The sequence below is a fragment of the Haliotis rufescens genome, unplaced genomic scaffold (genome assembly GCF_023055435.1).
Source record: "Haliotis rufescens isolate VD_foot unplaced genomic scaffold, xgHalRufe1.0.p SCAF_21, whole genome shotgun sequence".
Taxonomy (NCBI): Eukaryota; Metazoa; Mollusca; class Gastropoda; order Lepetellida; family Haliotidae; genus Haliotis; species Haliotis rufescens.
This window is the reverse complement of record NW_025963902.1, coordinates 11067515-11087944: the sequence shown is the minus strand read 5'-3', so window position 1 is coordinate 11087944 and position 20430 is coordinate 11067515. Positions and strand designations below refer to the sequence as shown.

At 42.0% G+C, this 20430-nt stretch overlaps 1 protein-coding gene across 1 annotated transcript; it reads left to right on the top strand.

The window, feature by feature from the left end:
• Window positions 1-696: 696 nt before the first annotated feature.
• LOC124145724 lies at window positions 697-17174 on the top strand. The gene is made up of 4 exons (XM_046515618.2): window positions 697-766; window positions 6699-6914; window positions 14790-15038; window positions 15940-17174. The coding sequence occupies exons 1-4, from the start codon at window positions 697-699 to the stop codon at window positions 16194-16196; spliced, it is 792 nt and encodes a 263-aa protein (XP_046371574.2). The 3' UTR covers window positions 16197-17174.
• Window positions 17175-20430: the final 3256 nt, after the last annotated feature.

Below are 20430 nucleotides of genomic sequence, written 5' to 3'. Positions count from 1 at the left end.
TACGCTCCAGACTCGATAATTTAAAGGCCATTGAGTGTTGTTTTTCTGCGGTTTCAGCAATGATCCAGCATTATCTTGACAGGGGACACCAGAAATGGGTTTCCCTCATTGTTCCTATACGGGGAATCGAACCCGGGTCTTCGGGGTGACGAGCGAACGCTTTAACCACTAGGCTACCCCGCCGCCCACTGAGAGAGTGAGTTAAAATGTCGCATCGGTATTATTTCAGCCATATACCGACTTAAGGCCACTGTCACACAGCTTGAATATCTCATACAGCCTCACTATTGCAGAGTATTTCTACAAGCACAACAATAGTGCTACCACGCTGTAGTTGGTTGGTTTGTTAAAAAACAGTTTAACGCCGCACTTAGCAATATTACAGCTATATGACGGCGGTCTGTAAATAATCGAGTGATTGATATCATGAGCATCGATCCACGCAATTGAGATCGATGACATGCATCAACCAAGTCAGCGAGCCTGACCACCCGATCCCGTTAGTCGCCTTTTACGGCAAGCATGGGTTGCTGAAGACCTATTCTACCCCGGAATCTTCACGGGTGACGAGAAGTATATAATGGATGACTCACGTTTTGTTACATTTTCCAATATGCCTGCTGACAGTGGGATTGATCACATATGTCTGTCAATGCGGCATATTGATTCAGTTTGGCACAGCAAGACACAGGAAGGATGGGTATAGATTGGAGAATCCTGGTGTCTGTATTATTTTGGGCCTTACTCTTCAAGTTTTCGAGACCAGGTGAGAATAAGCAAGGGTAGACCACTGTTAGCATATCACCTTACTGTAACATGATTGTAACGTGGATTTATGAAAATATGTATGATATAGAGACATCACTGTTTCTCTGTGCCTGTTCTGTATGTGTAATAATCTGGTGCTCCTTTTAAGCTGATTGCTATTTCAGTACTGCAATTCAGTGACCCGAGACACTGGATGTCTTCGTTAATTTCGTATTGGCCATAGCAGGTATACACCTGGATATTTGTTGAAAGGTGAGGATCCTCCATTTTGTATCCCTTTTGATGAGAGAATCACTGTCAAGCATGTCCTGCTTGAATGTATTGATTTTGCCATCACAAGGGTTAACTATTTCAATGTTTCATTTTTCAAGGATCTTTTTAATCTTAGTTCTCATTTAATCATCGGTTTTTTAAAGGAAATTGAATTATTACATACATTTTGAATGATATATTCTGTATATAATCAGTGTTTTTTAAAATTGGTTGAATAAAATTAATAACTGAGATTGTAAGTGGCTGTATCATCAAAGGGGTTTGAAGTAGTGTAAAATTATTGTCCCCCTGTGAGATACCGGTATGTTAGACCACGTCTTTCAAAATATATTTATTTGTACCACACTTTTAATCGTAGCATATATGTTGTTTTAATGTTTGCTAACTTTATCAATAATCGCCAACAGCTGAAGGGATGATGTAAATCCGGCTGGGGTCCATGCAGGTAGCAAAAGTACTGTAAGTCCCCATGGACCCTAGCATGGTGATCTATCTTCAGTGGATGGCGATCAATAGCTCATTTTTATCTTGTATTGTTTAGTATGATGTTATATTTTTTATGGCTCTCTACTAGTTTTAAATATAATCTGTGATAAATCTAGTTATTTTACTGTCCATCGTTGACAGGTTTTTATTCAGTCTAAATATATGTATTATTAATGTACGTCTCGTCACGATATGGCTGAAATACTGCACGCAGCAATATTCCAGCTATATTACTATGATCGAGTCTGGACCAGACAATCCAGCTTGACAACATGAGCTTCGATCCACGCAATTTGGATACGATGACATGCGTTAAACAAGTCAGCGAGCCTGACCACCCGATCCGTTGGTCACTTACGACAAGCATAGTCGCCTTTTACGGCAAGCTTGGGTTGCCGATGACCTATTCTACCACGGATCTTCACGGGTCACGTAAAGCCGTAAAGGGTGGTCAGGCTCGCTGACTTGGTTGATGCATGTCATCGTATCCCAATTGCGTGGATCGATGCTCATGATATTCATCACTGGATTGTCTGGTCCAGACTCGATTATTTACAGACCGCCGTCATATAGCTGGAATATTGCGGAGTGCGGCGTTAAACAACAAACAAACAACCAACGTAAAGCCTAGGCGTCTGAGATTTAATCACAGAAACGGCCCAGCTCAAAACATGTGCCTGCGGGTTCACGATGGACGTTCCTATCATATGACGCTAACATGATAAGAACTGAAATATTGTTTCTTGCAGCGTTAAACTTCATTTAAGCTCGGTCGCTCAATAGACATCTTCCATCATTGGGAGACGCTTTGCGCTTTCCTCCCACATTAAGCACACCCTGCAATACGCCCCGTTGGTAAATGAAGGCAACCCTAGCAACGGAAGACACTGTCACCCACGTGACCGCCAAAGTTTCACTAGTGCTAAGTTTAAGCTGTCGAAACTTTATTTTTAGCGCAAAAAGGTTTATATTGCTTACTTATTTCGTTTAAGTAAGTATTGTTTAATATTTATTGAAGTTCTAAAAATGAATGTTTGCCTTTGTGTTACAATAAATTCAGCATAAGACGAAATCTTCACGTTTTCATCTGAATTTATTGTAACACAAAGACAATAAGACGAACTCTTCACGTTTTCATCTGGACCCATGAAGATTCCGGGGTAGAATAGGTCTTCAGCAACTCATACTTGCCGTAAAAGGTGACTATGCTTGTCGTAAAAGGCGACTAACGGGATCGGGTGGTCAGGCTCGCTGACTTAGTTGATGCATGTCATCGATCCGAATTGCGTGGATCGATGCTCATGATATTAATCACTGGATTGTCCGGTCCAGACTTGATTATTTACAGACCGCCGTCATATGGCTAGAATATTGCTGAATGCGGCGTTATAATAACAAACAAACAATATTTCACAAACTGTAGCCACAGACACCGAGTGACCTCAGATGTATGATATAGTACGTCTGACAAATCCTGATAGTTAGTATGAGCGCATGGGACAGTCTCGATTGAGAGGTCCGATCTGTGTATTCACTGGCTGCCAAGATATGGGAGCGCCAGAAGCCTATGGGTTTTTCATATGGCTGCCTTGCCGTGGGTTCGAATCACTGTTCGACATGATTAATTTTCAAGGTTTGTCAGCTCCACAACCGTACTCTTGGGTTACGCTTAGGTGGTTAACGACAGGCATCAATCAATTCGAGCTTTCCTTCCACATAAAGCTTTGACTCTCTGTGTTATCACTGAAACAAGCATGACATACTCATATCCCCCGCCAATATGACATATCCGGTTGTGTGCAATGCATGAGCTCCTGTGAACTATATTCACTGGACCTTTTAGTGAATGGGACCGCCTCCGTGGTCTAGTGGTAGAGCGTCCGCCCGGAGAGCGGAAGGTCCGGGGTTAGATCCCCGGCCGCGTCATACCAAAAGACGTTAAAAGATGGTACTTGTTGTTACCCTGTCTGGTGCTCGGCATTAAGGGGCTAAATAAGGACTGGTCGGCTCGGAGTCAGTATACTGTGTCTGAGTTGGGTATCCATGTTAAACTGCGGCATGGTATCTCAATGTGCTAGCACTATAAATCGGCATCAGTCTGGACAAGTACAAGCAGCCACACACACACGTGCATGCGCGTCGCTATATAAGTGCAATAATCTTGGACGCGACGTTAAACCCCATTTCACCTCACCTTTAAGTAAATGGCCTAATTGCAGCACTAAAAAAAGTTATTACTGGTGTTGTTTTGCCATCTACAGTTTGTGATAGAATATGTAACTGTATTTGTAATGAGTAAGGATGAGACATTTGGACGAACAACTTCTTTATTACAATTAGGAGCAATGGTTTCGGTGTAGGTTCTAACACCTTTATCAAGCGAGTGAAGTTCAGAATATAGTTGACAAGAATATATACAGGTTAGGAGGCAGTGTTTATACAGTTGAGTAGGTTTAAGATCAGTTACATTGTTGTATTTGTAATGAGTTGTGTTTCTGCATTAAGTTAGTCAGTGAATGCAACAACCGTGTCCATGACACTTTTGGAGGAACATACACACAAGCAATGAAGAACTTACCAACAAGAAAGGAAATGTATTCAATACTGTGAGATGACATAATGTGCCAAGTTTGGTGAAGAAATATGGTACGGTTTTCAAGATCTGCTCCGGAAACAAGGACTACCGCCATTTTCAGTCTAAGTCAAAGTCGTTGCCATGGAAACTCGAAAAATATTTGTTTTAAAAATCCCAAACTATCAAAAGGCACCAGTTCACCACTAGATCTATCTATGTGCCAAGTTTGGTGAAGAAATATGGTACGGTTTTCAAGATCTGCTCCGAAAACAAGGACTACCGCCATTTTCAGTCTAAATCCAAGTTGTTGCCATTGAAACTCGAAAAATATCGTTTTTAAAAATCCCAAACTATCAAAAGGCACCGGTTCACCACTAGACCTTTCTATGTGCCACGTTTGGTGAAGAAATATGGTATGGTTTTATAAGATCTGCTTCGGAAACGAGGACTACCGCCATTTTCAGTCTAAGTCAAAGTTGTTGCCATGGAAACTCGAAAAATATATTTTTTTAAAAATCCCAAACTATCAAAAGGCACCAGTTCACCACTAGACCTATCTATGAGCCAGGTTTGGTGAAGAAATATGGTACGGTTTTCAAGATCTGCTCCGGAAACGAGGACTACCGCCATTTTCAGTCTAAATCCAAGTTGTTGTCATGGAGACTCGAAAAATATATATTTGTAAAAAGCCCAAACTATCAAAAGGCACCTGTTCACCACTAGGCCTATCTATGTGCCAAGTGTGGTGAAGAAATACGGTACGGTTTTCAAGATCTGCTCCGGAAACGAAATGTGACGGACGGACGGAAGGACTGACAGACGGCACCCATTCCAATATCCCCCTTCCACTTCGTGGCGGGGGATAATAATGTTCAAACGGCCATTTTCAGTCCACTTTTATTTTAACAATCCGTAACGTTTGAGCATGAATTATTGTATATTTCAAAGGCTCTATTTGGCAATATAAAGGTTGTCATGTTAGATGTCTGAGAGAAAACGACTCCTGTTTGTTCGCCACTTCATCAAGCTTCAAGGTGTATTGAACCACAAGTATTGCATACAATCTCAGATGTTCTTTCATCCTATGAGATATTTTTACAACCTCATCTTGGTGTGTTTTAATCGGTAATCTATCTCTATGGACGAGGTAAACTTTAGACTACACATTTTAAATGCAAAGTAATCGATTCTGGTTTGATGAAATTGGTCATGGGCGTTTGGGCCGTGTGAGTAAATTACAAAGACTAAATCGTATGTCTATCGCCATGACTACTTTAAGCTCACCTGACTGAAAGATGACTGCAGGACTGAAGCGTATGTCATGGCCTGCCTGTCCGCCGTGAGTATTGAGACATATAGCTGAGTGGGACGCTACATAAAACACAATGTTTGTAGTGAGGCTCAATACGCGATATTTGCACTTTAACCATGCTCCTAAATTATCTCGCGACTAACGGGATCGGGTGGTCCCCGAGGTGAAGTAGCAGGGTTTGGCCGGAGTCAATGGTTCCACAGATGGGTTTTGGTCGAAAAGCACCAGAGAAATATGGTGGATTCTCTCGGCTACAATAAAACATGTAATACACTGTCATAACATGTGGACCCGTGAAGATTCCGGGATAGAATAGTCGCCTTTTACGACAAGCATAGCCGTCTTTTACGGCAAGCATGGGTTGCTGAAGACCAATTCTACCCCGGATCTTCACGACGGAATGCTCCGAGTTCGATTTTCCATTTGGACCCGTGAAGATTCCAGGGTAGAATAGGTCTTAAGCAACCCATGCTTGCCGTAAAAGGTGACTATGCTTGTCGTAAAAGGCGACTAACGGAATCGGGTGGTCATGCTCGCTGACTTGGTTGATGCATGTCATCGATCCCAATTGCGCGGATCGATGCTCATGATGTCAATCACTGGATTGTCTGGTCCAGACTCGATTATTTACAGACCGCCGTCATATAGCTGCAATATTGCTGAGTGCGGCGTTAAACAACAAACCAACCAACCAACCAACCAACCAATGTTTATTTGTTTGTGAACGCCGCAACCAGCAACTTAAGCAACCATGCAATGCTTGCCGTAAAAAGGCGACTGTGCTTGTCGTAAGACGCGACTGACGGGATCGGATGGTCAGGCTCGCTGACTAGGTTGATGCATGTCATGGTTTCCCAATTGCGTGGATCGATGCTTATGATGTCAATCACTGGATTGTCTGGTCCAGACTCTATGATTTCCAGACTCAGCTGTAATATTGCTGAGCGCGGCGTCAAACAACAACTGGGAAACACTGTAATCCCGATAGTTGCCTCTACGACAAGCATGAGTTGCTGGAGACCCATTCTAAACCTGATCTTGACGGGTCTCGCATGAGTGTAACGTGTGAAATCCCTTTTGGTGTATCTGAATACAGTAAAACTACGGTTATAACGAACTCAACGGGACCACTAACAGTAGTTCATTATAAGCATATATACAGCATAACTACAGCAAATAGTCGGGACAAAAAAGTAAGTTCGTTATATCCGTCAGTTCGTTATAAGCGTGTTCGTTTTAAACGTAGTCTACTGTATTACCAAAGAACCTACGCCTCAATTTCAGAAACTAATCTGGCCTTGACCAGGCCCTCCTCTGCAAGTTCCTCGTACTCCACCAATGGTGCACAGGCCGGAAATGATGGAAATACTGACGGATCATTTCCAAGCGGCAGCTGTTTTGCCTCTGCGGACCGGGACAGCGATCCCTGGTGGCAAGTTGATTTGCAGGCTACCTTCATGGTGAAGAGGATCGAAATCACAAACAGACAGGATTGTTGTGGTGAGTACACTAGGTTAGAGTATTTTTAAATGTTGTTGCTTTTCATACATTGTACATTAGCACAAACAACAACGTTAATGGGACATTATTTCCAAGAGTGAGTGAGTGAATATGGTTTTACTCAATATATTCCAGCAATATCACGGCAGGGGACACCACAAATGGGCTTCACACATTGTACCCATGTTTGGAATCGAACCCGGGTATTCGGCGTGACGAGCGAACGCTTTAACCACTAGGCTACCCGACCGCCCCTTATTTCCCAAAATAGGATGGATTAATTTACATTTAACAAGAGGGAATGATATAAAGGCCAAGACTGCATCCGTCGTCTAGTGGATAGAACCTCTGCACGGTTGCTTGGTTTGTTGTTTTACGCCGCACTCAGCAGTATTCCAGCTATATGACATCGGTCTGTAAATAATCGAGTCTGGACCAGACGATCCAGTGTTTAATATCATGAGCATCGATCCACGCAATTGGGATACGATGACATGCATCAACCAAATCAGCTAGCCTGACCACCTGATCCCGTTAGTCACCTCTTACCCACTGACATGTAACCAATTGGAGTGGTGGAGCATGCGCAGTCATGTAAAGGAGTTCCCTTTGCTTGCAAAATATGCTTAGTGCATTTTGTGTATTCCTGGGACTTCAGGCCCTAGTGAAAGGGGTTTTTTTCACAGGTGTAGTGTATTCTCCTTATAGTTGTTTACATCTTGTGTGATACAGTTTCCCGCAATATCCAAAGTAAACATTATCTCGTTACGTCATATGATGACGTCATTTATGGATGCGATGTCTGAGTAAACTATGGTGGCTTCCTTCCATGTTCTGTTGTGTTTGGCATGGCACACGAGCGTGCATACTCCCGAGTATAAATGTGTGAATACACGACAGTTTGGGCTATGATGGGATACCTAAGGGAGTATTTTGGAACTGTTTACTTAATGAGGTAATTCAGGAAAAGTGACAGAACGAACACATCAGCTACGGCTTTGCGCGATTGCGCGCCATGTGACATTCGTTCTTTCGGAAGGAAAATAGTGAAGCCAGTGATAATATTGGAACATATCACATTCCTAGGTTTGACAGTAACCTATTTCACGTTAAATGAACAGTGTCAGTGCTAATTAACACGACCCAAGTTTATCGAAGCGACAAACTGGGTTGACCCGAATTCTCCGGATTATAAAAGCGGAAGTGACAAGTCACGTGATCCAAGATGGCCGCGCCCATGGTAGGATCGACGAGCGAGTTTACCCCCGTCAAAGAAGACTGGGAAAGCTACCAGAAACGACTGGAAATATGGATGAAGGCTAACAAGTTCAAGACAGAAGATCGTGCAAACGTATTCTTGGCAGCTATCGGACCAAGTGCCTTTGAACTGTAAGTGTCTATGTTTTCGCCGACCGACATTGCCGATGCTCAGTACAACGCTCTTACTGAAGCATTGAAACGTTACTAAAAACCAGTACGCAATGTTGCAAGCTTTCACGAAACGGAAACAGAATCAATGGGAATCAGTACAAGAATATATTCTTGAACTTAAGAGACTTAGCAAACATTGCAACTTTGGCCAGACACTTAGTGAACGGTTGAGGGATCGTTTCGTAGGTGGTGTTCGGAGTGAAGCTGTACAGAGGAAGCTTTTAACACACAGAGAGTTGACATGGGAGAAAGCTTGTGATATTGCAATCTCAATGGAAATTGCAGGCAAGGATACTAGATCATTCCACACACAGGGATTAGCTGGTACTTCGACTGATGGTAAGATCAACAGGCTCAAGACCGGTAACAATGGGATCAAGCATGGGAAGAGAAACCCAGAAAGAAAGCCATGTTTTAGGTTTAATCTCACAAATCATGACCCAGACGACTGTTACTATAAGAATAAGAAGTGCAGTAAGTGCAAGAACTTGGGACATATAGAAAGAGCTGGTAGAAGTATAGGGGCAAAGAATCAGAGAACTGGCTATGGTAAGAATACTGGGAAGGCACACTTGGTAGAAGAAACTGCAGAGATGTCAGATTCAGATACAGGGGCTGAGAATTTGTATGCAATATTTTCTATGGATCACAATGAGAAATCTAATGACGGATTCAAGGTACCTCTAACCATAGAAGGAAAGGATGTTGCATTGTTCCTTGACACGGCTGCTTGTCATTCTATCATAGGAGAAGAGATGTACAAGAGACATTTCGATAAGATACCCTCATCTTCCACAAAAGGGACCTTTGACGATTACTCAGAAAAGGTAATACCATTACTTGGAGAAGCCAAGGTGACCGTGGTATACAAATGAGAAAGAATTCACCCTACCATTACTTGTTGCAAGGGGACGCAGGGCTCCTTTATTCGGAAGAAACTGGATGTCAGTCATGAAGTCAGACTGGGGAAAGTTATGTGCAGTAACTGAACAGTGTAGCTCACTGAAAGAAGAACTGAAAGCCAAGTACAGTTCAGTATTCCAAGGTAGAGGTATTATCAAGACCTTTAAAGCATATATCAAGGTTAAAGCAGATGCCAACCCGAAGTTCTTTAAAGCACGTCCTGCACCTTACGCCCTAAGGGAAGCAGTGGAAACAGAGCTTGACAGACTTGAATGGGAAGGAATCATTAGAAACGTTGAGAAATCTGATTGAGCGACGCCAGTGGTGGTAGTTCCGAAAGCAAATATGATGGTAAGACTATGTGGGGACTATAAGGTGACAGTCAATCCGGTACTGGAGGATAATGTGTACCCCCTGCCGACAGCAGAAGATTTATTCGCAAGGATGGGCGGAGCCAAAGTCTTCACGAAGTTGGACTTGTCAAATGCATACCTTCAGCTAGAGCTTACAGATCGGTCAAAACCACTACTAGTGATCAACACCCATAAAGGCCTCTACGAATATCAAAGACTTTCGTTTGGAATAGCCACTGCTCCTTCCATATTTCAGTCTATAATGGATCAGGTATTACAAGGCATACCTAGAGCTGAGTCATTGCAGGATGATGTATTAATAGGGACTGTGACAGATGACCAGCATGACACGGTGCTTCATGAAGTGCCGAAACGTCTTGATACCTATGGCATTAAAGTGAACTTAGACAAGTGCAAGTTCAAGGTACCCAGAGTGGAATATCTGGGACACTGCATCGATGGGGATGGACTACATCAACTTGAAGACAAGATAAATGCCATTGCTGAAGCTCCACATCCAGAAAACGTCACACAGCTAAGAGCTTTCTTGGGAATGATCAATTATTATGGCAGATTCTTGGGAAACATGTCCACGATTCTAGCACCCCTCTACTCACTCTTGAAGGCTGACACTCCTTGGAAATGGAATTCAGAACAAGAAGAAGCTTTCCAAAAGTGCAAGACTATGTTGTCTACTGAAAGTGTTCTTGTCCACTATGACTTGAACAAGCCATTAACTGTGGCATGTGATGCATCCGCATATGGTGTCAGCTGTGTGCTATCTCATGTGATGAATGATGGAACTGAAAGACCAGTTTCATTCGCCTCAATAATCCTCTCACCTAGTGAGAAAAAATATGGCCAAATAGAAAAATAAGCACTTGCGATCATATACGAAGTCAACAGGTTTCACAAGTACATCTATGGAAGGAAGTTTGTCTTAATCACTGACCACAAACCACTTACCACTCTGTTAGGTCCCAAGAATTGCATTCCTACACTGGCAGCAGCACGTCTACAACGATTGGCTCTCATTCTGATGGCACATGACTATGATATACGATATCGAAGATCAGAGGATTATGCTAACGCAGATGGACTCTCTAGACTTCCTGGAAGCGATGACCCAGAAACCATTGAAGCCAAGATCAACTGCTTCTAAAATGTGATCAACTTGCCTGTCTCAGCAACAGAAATAGCACAAGCAACTAGGAAAGATCCTGTATTGGCTCGTGTGATGGACTATACCATGCGTGATTGGCCAAATAATGTTGCAGACGAGGGACCTGCACCATTCTTCAGACGGAAAGATGAACTGTCTGTGGATCAAGATTGTTTGTTACGGGGACTCAGGGTTCTCATTCCAAAGAGCTATCAAGACTATGTGTTGAATGAACTACACAGTGAGCATATGGGCATCGTGATGATGAAGGCACGCGCTCGTAGCTATGTGTGGCACCAAGGTCTTGATCATGACATCGAAATGACAGTAAAAGTTGTACTGTATGCCAAAGTCTACAAATGACCCAGCAGTGGCTCCTCACCCTTGGAAGTATCCTCAGAGGATATTGGAAAGAGTGCATGTGGACTTTGCTGAATTTAAAAGTCAGCATTATTTTGTGCTGATTGATAGTCGTACGAAATGGATTGAAGCTATTCCCATGACCTCCACGACAGCTGAGAAGACTATAGAGACATTGAGAAATATATTTTCTTCATATGGCTTACCCGAAGAGTTAGTGTCGGATAATGGGCCGCAGTTCACAAATGAAATCTTCAAAGATTTTATGAAGAACAATGGAATCAAACATTCCCTCAGTCCACCCTACAACCCTTCATCAAACGGTGCAGCAGAAAGATCTGTTCAAGCTATTAAATCTGCTCTGAAGAAACACATGATGTCCGTCAAACTCGACAATGGAGACAGGTCAACAAAGAAACACTTGGCAAATTTCCTATTAACTTACAGGTCAACTCCTCATTCCGTAACTGGACGGACACCTGCTGAACTTTTTCTTTAAAGACAAGTTCGCACAAGACTTTAACTTTTGAAACCAGACCTGCGGAAAACTGCGGAAGCAGCTGAAGAAAAACAGAAGCAATTTCACGACAATTCCACCATACTCAGAGAATTTGAAGTGAATGAATCCCGCAGAGTTAGAAATTACAGAGAATCACAAGGTGAGAAATGGATTCCTGGAAGAGTAGTCAAACGCTTAGGTTAACAACGTTATCTTGTTCAAACTGGAGCAAGAACCAGATATGTGCATGTTAATCAGATGCTACCTTCAGTTTGACATGCAGATGAAGAACAGAGACTGTCATTACCAAATGCATTACCTTTGTTACCGGTAACAACTGGTAATACCATTCCTACAGAGGAGGAGACTACTCAACCCACGCTACAACCAGCGTTAAAGCCAGCCAGCAACCTTGAATCAAGGGAGAGAACTCTTGATAAACCTGTGACTTCAACAAATGGTGAACAGAGACGCTATCCACAGAGAACACGAAAACCAGGTCAAAGACTTGATCTTTGAACATTGTGACTTTAATGAGGACAGTTCATGCATCTAGCATGAATTGTCAGCTCAGCTGTTGTTCAAGCTCAGAATTTACAAGTTTTAAAGGTTGTGTTAATTCCAGTTATCAAAGTTATAATGAAATGGACTTTAATGTTGCTATTATTCAGAAGCCAAACATTACGTTGCCATGGCAACAAGTTGGATTTAAGTTTATATATAGGGTGGGTTCACTTGTGGAGTATAACAAATAAACTGTTAAATATTTCCTTGACAAACATTGCATGTCTATATATAAAATATATACTGAACTGGTGCCATTTGATATTAAGGAGTTTTAGAAATGTTTATTTTAGAATTTCCATTGCAGCTATTTTGACATGGGCTGAGAGAAATGATGGGTCAGTTACCTGGTTTGGGACCATAACGTGTTAAATTTCTAAGAGTCAAAATAGCGGTGAGATTTATAGGAATGGATCACTAAATATCAGCAAAAACCGTTTTAGTATACGGCACTATGGGGAATTTCGCGTTCTCGCTTTATCGCTCTATTACTTTATCGCTCTATTACTTTCTCGCTCTATCACTTTCTCGCTCTATCGCTCTATTACTTTCTCACTCTATCGCTCTATACTTTCTCGTTTTCTCTCATGACTAAGAATAGTCGTATGAAAGAATCGGATGTTTTTTAACTTCTTTTGAATAGTATGTACTGTAAATCTTGAGATACGGTAATTATAAATGCAAAAAATGAGAGTGGTTAATTAAACTTTGCACTTAAATCTCAGAAATGACCGTTGACGGCCTCACTGCACACTCTGAATAGCGGAAATACCAACTTGAATATAAAACCAAACAACTATCTATTTCCACATTACGGTTTATTGAGAACAATGTCATTCAAACACTAGAAGTTCCATAGTAGAAATCCGGTAGTGTTACCATTGCTGGCGTGAGGACTTCCAGTTTGATGACATCTACTCCTTAAACAGAAAAAAACATCGATATAAGTGTTATTTGTTTTGAAAACATTATTGTTTTTGAGGAAGTACACTACTCAGCGCTAATAAGCGGTGTTATTTGCTGTTTGTTTTGATAACTAGGCCTGGGGGCGGGGGATACCATAAAGCTCCTAAATAGGACCATAAACCAATCAATTACATTTTACGCAGAAATCCGTGGATTTTTATGAAATCACCTACGTCTGTACAGTTAAATTATTATAAGTAGATAGTGAGAAAAGTTCAACATTCACTCTATATGTATAATTGAAAAAATATTGTTTTCTGTATATACATTTGATTGTATAGAAACACGTAACACATGCGACCCCTATATTGGCCAAAAGGGAATATTGTTATACCGCGAAAAAACGATGTCCCCTCTCGGCCAAAAAGTAAGTGACTTACCCTGCAAGATCCGCTGGTTGAAGAGCCGGTGATCTTTGGTCTGTAATCACTGGCCTGCGGCACTTTGAGATTTTCTCCATTTTAAACTGGGGGCACGGGTGGCCCAGTCGTTTAAGGCGCCTTCATTTGCTGTGCGGAGTTGCGTCCCTTTTGGCACACAAGAAACCCGTGGTCGTTGGTTCGAATCGAAGTTCGCCCCAATTATATTTCTAGGTTTGGTAGCACCATACCCGTGATCGTAGGTTTCACCAAAGTGTTAAACGTCTAAGACCTGCATCACTTCGGGTTTTTCTCCGACTTAACGATTTCACGCAATGCTATAAATTGAAAACTGTTCAAAGCGGTGTTAAACCCTACTCACTCACTGACACGCCATGAAATAACTTCAAGTTGTTTAAACAAACGTTTAATCTCACTGTCTCACGTTTCAACATTCGTGATGATGTAGCGGGCATTTAATTCCCGAGTCCCGTGATGGGATTCGAACCACGGACCTTCTGATCAGAGGTCGGACGCCTTGTCCACATGACCAAAGAGGTTAACCCCGTCAGCAAGCTGACAAGGTAAGGATGTCATCTGTGGGATGACTCCACGCCCTGCTTCAATGATATTGTAATATGAGAATTTGGTTCACTGCGATCAAATAACAGTGAAGATTCGGAAGAATAGATATATGTGTACATTGATACATGAACATCATATTCAAGCGAGGTATTATACATACTATGTACTCAGCAATATTGACATTTGTAGTGAGTGAGTGAGTTAGGTTTTACGCCACTTTTAGCAATATTCCAGCAATATCACGGCGGGGGACACCAGAAATGGGCTTCACACATTGTACCCATGTCAGGATTCGAACCCGGGTCTTCGGCGTGACGAGCGAACGCTTTAACCACTAGGCTACCCGACCGCCACTGACATTTGTAATATGTAACTTTATAAGACAGCTCTCGGCCACTCAGCAATATTACAGCTATATGACGGCGGTCTGTAAATAATCGAGTCTGGACCAGACAATCCAGTGATTGACTTCATGAGCATCGATCCACGCAATTGGGATCGATGACATGCATCAACCAAGTCAGCGAGTCTGACCACCCGATCCCGTCAGTCGCGTCTTACGACAAGTACAGTCGCCTTTTACGACAAGCATAGTCACCTTTTACGGCAAGCATGGATTGCTGTAGACCTATTCTATCCCGGAATCTTCATGGGTCCACATGTTTTGACAGTGTATTACATCTTTTATTGTAGCTGAGAGAATCCACCATATTTCTCTGGTGCTTTTCGACCAAAACCCATCTGTGGAATCATTGACCCCCTCCAAACCCTGCTACTTCATCTTGGGGACGGACCCGGCGCCAACAGTGACCGTAACATGTACAAGGCCTGTGAATGGCCGATATCTCCGTCTCACCAAAACGCAACAGCTAAATATCTACGATTTGCTACAATTCTGCGAAGTGAAAGTGTACGGAGAGTTAACATATGACAATAGTTTGTGTAAGTCTCCCTTTTGATATTGTTTTCTTGATGTTGAACGCCGCAATCACCAATATTACAGCTATGTGACGGCGGTCTGTAAATAATCAAGTCTGGACCAGACAATCCTGTGATTGATATCATGCGCATCGACCGACACAATCGGTTGGTTTGTTGTTTTACGCCGCACTCGGCAATATTCCAGCTATATGAAGGCGGTCTGTAAATAATCGAGTCTGGACCAGACAATCCAGTGATTGACATCATGAGCATCGATCCACGCAATTGGGATCGATGACATGTATCAACCAAATCAGAGAGCCTGACCACCCGATTCCGTTAGTCGCCTTTTACGACAAGCATAGTCGCCTTTTACGGCAAGCATGGGTTGCTGAAGACCTATTCTACCCCGGATCTTCCCGGGTCCAACATAATCGGGATCGATGACATGCATCAACCAAGTCAGCGAGCCTGACCATAAGATCCCGCTAGTCGCCTTTTACGACAAGCATAGTCACCTTTTACGGCAAGCATGGGTTGCTGAAGACGATTATTTAAAGACCGCCGGCATGTACTAGTATGTAATGGACTCTTTTTACAAGGTCATTGCAATCGTATTAAAGTTTCACCCATGTATATGTTGATACATTTAACTTACAATATGTGTCATATAATGAGAATATTTTCACATCTGCATGAGGGGGGCGATTTTGTTTATAACCTGACATTGACAATATCCAGATAGGCCGATGAGAGATTCTTCATACTCATCAAATAGAACGATTAAAACTTACATGTTTTCATGTTTAACAATATCTTGTACAAGACTTATAAATGATGACAAGATTCAACCGAATTGTGTGGACATAATTAGACAATTACCTTGATGCCTGCCATTGAATGTGATATTCTCATATTCCAGGTACCTCATTTCAGCAAACGCGAGGAGCTCGCTACGATGCTGCCTCTATCCTGACTCAAGGACCAGAAGTGGACAGTTCGGCAGCCTGCGCCTCAACCTGTGAACGTGTTCGGGCCTGCACAGGCTTCAACATCCGGTACAAACCGGAAGTTACGTGCGAGCTAGTCCAGGATTCAAATCCGACTTCTCTTGATGTGGACGCTGCTTGGGACTTCTATTTGTACAAATCCTGCTGGAAACCTTGTGTCATTAGTTAGACTGGGAAGACTGAGGGAGGGGGCGTGGAGGCGCCTTGGATTTTGTATACCAGGTATTTTTTTAGGACTCATTGGCTTGTTATGTGTTTCGTGTTTGTTGTTTAACGCCGCACTCAGCCCGTAAGTAATCGAGACAAACCAGTGATTGATGTCATGAGCGACGATCCACGCCGTCGGGGTACGATGACGCGCAATGAACCAAGTCACCGAGCCTGACCCCCCGATCTGTTAAGTCGGTGAGACTTAAGACAAACATAACCAAGAATCCCAACAGGACAACCCAAAGGAGCTCACTATTTTTTATTAATTTGTTGAAATATGTGAACTGGCATTTTGCATAGTTGCTCGTGAAGTCAACCACACGTTTGCCTTGCACAACAGGCAATCACTCCTTAAGTACAACTTAATGTTTACCCAGTGGGTAATACCATAGTTATTGCCAATGTCAGGGACTGTCCATTTGATATTTTGGGGGATTTATTCTGGATATTAGATATGTTTTCAGTTACAGTTGCAAAACAAGATATTTTTTCATTAAAACTATGAGTCTAAAGAAAAACATCTTGCCCCAATGTCATTATTGTTTCAGACAAGTTCCTTTTTCGTAATCTGAAGCATAATTATTTTCTTCAAGAATTTGCAGGAACAAGTAATGTTTTTCGATAAAATCCAAGATACCCCCCGAGATTATCAAATGGTCGGCCCCTAACTATGCGGCGCTATAGCCAGGTGGATATAGCGTTTGCCCTTCCCGCCGAAGGCACCTGTTCAATTCCCCATACAATGTGTGTCCGCCGTTATATTGCTAAAAATATTGCTAAAAGCGGCGTTGAACCCAACTCTCTCCTTCACTCAATATGCCAATGCACCCGTGAAGATCCGGGGTAGAATAGGTCTTCAGCAACCCATGCTTGCCGTTACAGGCGACTATGCTTGTCGTGAGAGGCGACTAACCGGATCTGGTGGTCAGGCTTGCTGACTTGGTTGATGCATGATCGTATACCAATTGCGTGGATCGCTGCTCAGGATATCAATCACAGGACTGCCTGATCCAAACTCGATATATTTACAGACCGCCGTCATATAACTGGTATATTTCTGAGTGCGGCGTTAAACAAACAAACAAACAAACAAACAGTGCAATGTTCCATAGATTCCTTTATGAGCTAAATACTGATATCTTGGACTGATAAGTTTTTATCTCGTTTTTTGTCATACTTAAAATTGTACACTTTATTTGATGTCAAATGACAACCGAAAATGACTAAGAAGAAATACTTTTCTATAAATATTAATTTCCGGCCATCAAATCGGATGTACCAATCAGAAGACGTTATTGAGATATGACACCTCTGAATCGAATCTGTCCCAAATTCATGGTAGAATGGAAAATATCCACATTCGACAAGAACAGCACTGTTTGGTGTTTTTTATTTTTTTATTCACATCTGTTGTGCAGGCAAGTAAGTGTAACCTTTCTGACTTCCACATATTTCGCACCCATAACATTACATAGTACAATATCTTTTGTTTTTAATCATTTATTTCAACAATATTATTGTATCCTTCATTAGTAGAAAATATACCCGAGTCAGTATGCATGCATGCATATCTTTCGTCTGACGGTATCATACGCCTTTCGGAAATCTATCCACACACATTTTTCATATTACCCTATGTAAATATTTCTCGATAACTGCATAAAGCATTGAATATATCATCAAACATTCTCTGTTGTCCTTTCTGAAACCCGACTGTTATTCGAAGATTTTATCACACATCTCTATTCACATACGTAGTTATTTTCCTGACTATAGATGGTAAATTGGTTTTAAAAAATCTTCAGAATTGGCATTATTATGGACATTCAAAGGGCGACTCTTCAGCAGCTTCAAACCAATAATCAGAAAAGTAACCAAAACGAACGAGAATCTGTACTTTACTCAGAAAGTGTTATCCCAAATATAAGATTTGTTACATTTGACCACTTTCTAAACGGCAGTGTGTGTTCAAAGCAACCATTGCTAAATATTCTATGAAATGAGTGAGTGAGTGAGAGTATGGTTTTACGCAGCTTTTAGCAATATTCCAGCAATATCACGGCGGGTGACACCAGAAATGGACTTCACACATTGTACCCATGTCGGGAATCGAACCCGGGTCTTCGGCGTTACGAGCGAACGCTTTAACCACTAGGCTACCCGACCGCCCTCTATGAAAAATGTTTATAAAAGTGACTAAACCCTTTCCATAATCAAAAGAAATCTCTGCTAAAATAAGAGTCTATTGTAGTATTCCAACTTTATCAGCATGTCATTTTGAATTACTATCAACCACTTGCTCGCGAGAGGGTAAGCGCATCCTGCCCTACTGGTGGCACCCGTCACAAACACATGCATAGGCAGGTCAAACAACACGGGAACATAACCTCACCATGTCTAAGAAAGATTCACTGAGGCCCTGAATGCTGAAGACCGCCTCCGTGGTCTTGTGGTAGAGCGTCCGCCCGGAGAGCGGAAGGTCCAGGGTTCGATCCCGGGCCGCGTCATACAAAAAGACGTTACAAGATTGTACTTGTTGTTACCCTGTCTGGCGCTCGGCATTAAGGGGCTAAAACAAGGACTGGTCGGCTCGGAGTCAGTATACTGTGTCTGAGTGGGGTATTCATGTTAAACTGCGGCATGGTATCTCAGTGAGCTAGCACTATAAATCGGCATCAGTCCGGACTAGTACAAGCAGCCACACACACACATACACGTGCATGCACGTCGCTATATAAGTGCAATAATCTTGGACGCGACGTTAAACCCAATTTCACCTCACCTTCACCTGAATGCTGAAACACTGATCACAGGACTGTAGAGCGAGGGTCGTAGGACACTCTTCCAAATCTTTAATGGAGAAATCATGAATGAGAATCAGTTGATTCAAATTCCGGAATCAGAAGATTTGAGTGATTTCTCTGATTTAAACAATAGTTGCGTCAGATATACTTGTTTGATATTACCAGAATGGCCAGTGAATTCCTGACTGCAATAACAATAGCGTGACGTCATCATAATTGGTCTTTTTCTGAATTCTTATTTGGAAGGGACGTCCACTGAAAAGTCCCACAAAAGTTAAACTGGGTTGTTTTTATAAGAAAGTCATCATTGACGATACTTCACCACTATTGTTGACAACGGTATTACTTCTATAGAAACTGATAAGGTAGCGCCCATATGTAAATGTTAATATGTTATCCCTCTTTTAATTCCGTCTGGGTATATTGTATACGATCTTGAGAGTAAACAACAAACAAACAAACATTTTGTTGTTCATGCTGTTGCTGCAAGGACAAAACCGTATCGTGATGATCTGTATATTCATTGTATATTTGTTTTCCTTTTTTGGTTTTGAAGGTCTCCCTTATCCGTGGAATAAACTGTACACTGATCTATCTTGAGTATTGATTCCACTCTATACAAATTTACTTGGCAGCTCAAAGAAGTATTGATGAAGATCGTTAGACCAATATGTGTCTACATCAATTAATACATCATGTGTATACACTACCTAGAAGGACAGCATTATCTGCCTCCAGTGTGTTTTTAAATGCTTAGGAATACACGATGTTAATAGTTAATGTAGCGCGACACATGTTGATGTTTGGTGTCCTCCCAAGAACGTTCGAACTCTTGTAGAGTATATATTCCACACTTCTTACCATGAAGATCCGGGGTAGAACAGGTCTTCAGCAACCCATGCTTGTCTTAAAGGGCGACTAACGGGATCGGGTGGTCAGGCTCGCTGACTTGGTTGATGCATGTCATCAATCCAAATTGCGTGGATCGATGCTCATGATGTCAATCACTGGATTGTCTGGTCCAGACTCACTGGATTTTACAGACCGCCGTCATATACCTGGAATATTTGTTGGGTGCGGCGTTAAACAACAAAGAATCAAATGGCAAATTTGTACTTGTCCTTAGGATTCCTTACTATTGGGCAGTTTGGCAAGGACTTATAGGACTATTGCCAGTTTCTATCGCTGGTTTAGCATTGTGTCGAAGATTATTGTACTTATGTTGATTATTCACAGACCACCGTCATATAGCTGTAATATTGCTGAGTACGGCGTTAAATAGAGAATCTCACCCGAGTGTCTTTTGATATCAAATATATCAATAACGAGTTGATAAAAGTGGGAAAACTCCGAGGCTCGCCGAGGATTTTTTTCCACTTTTATCAACGA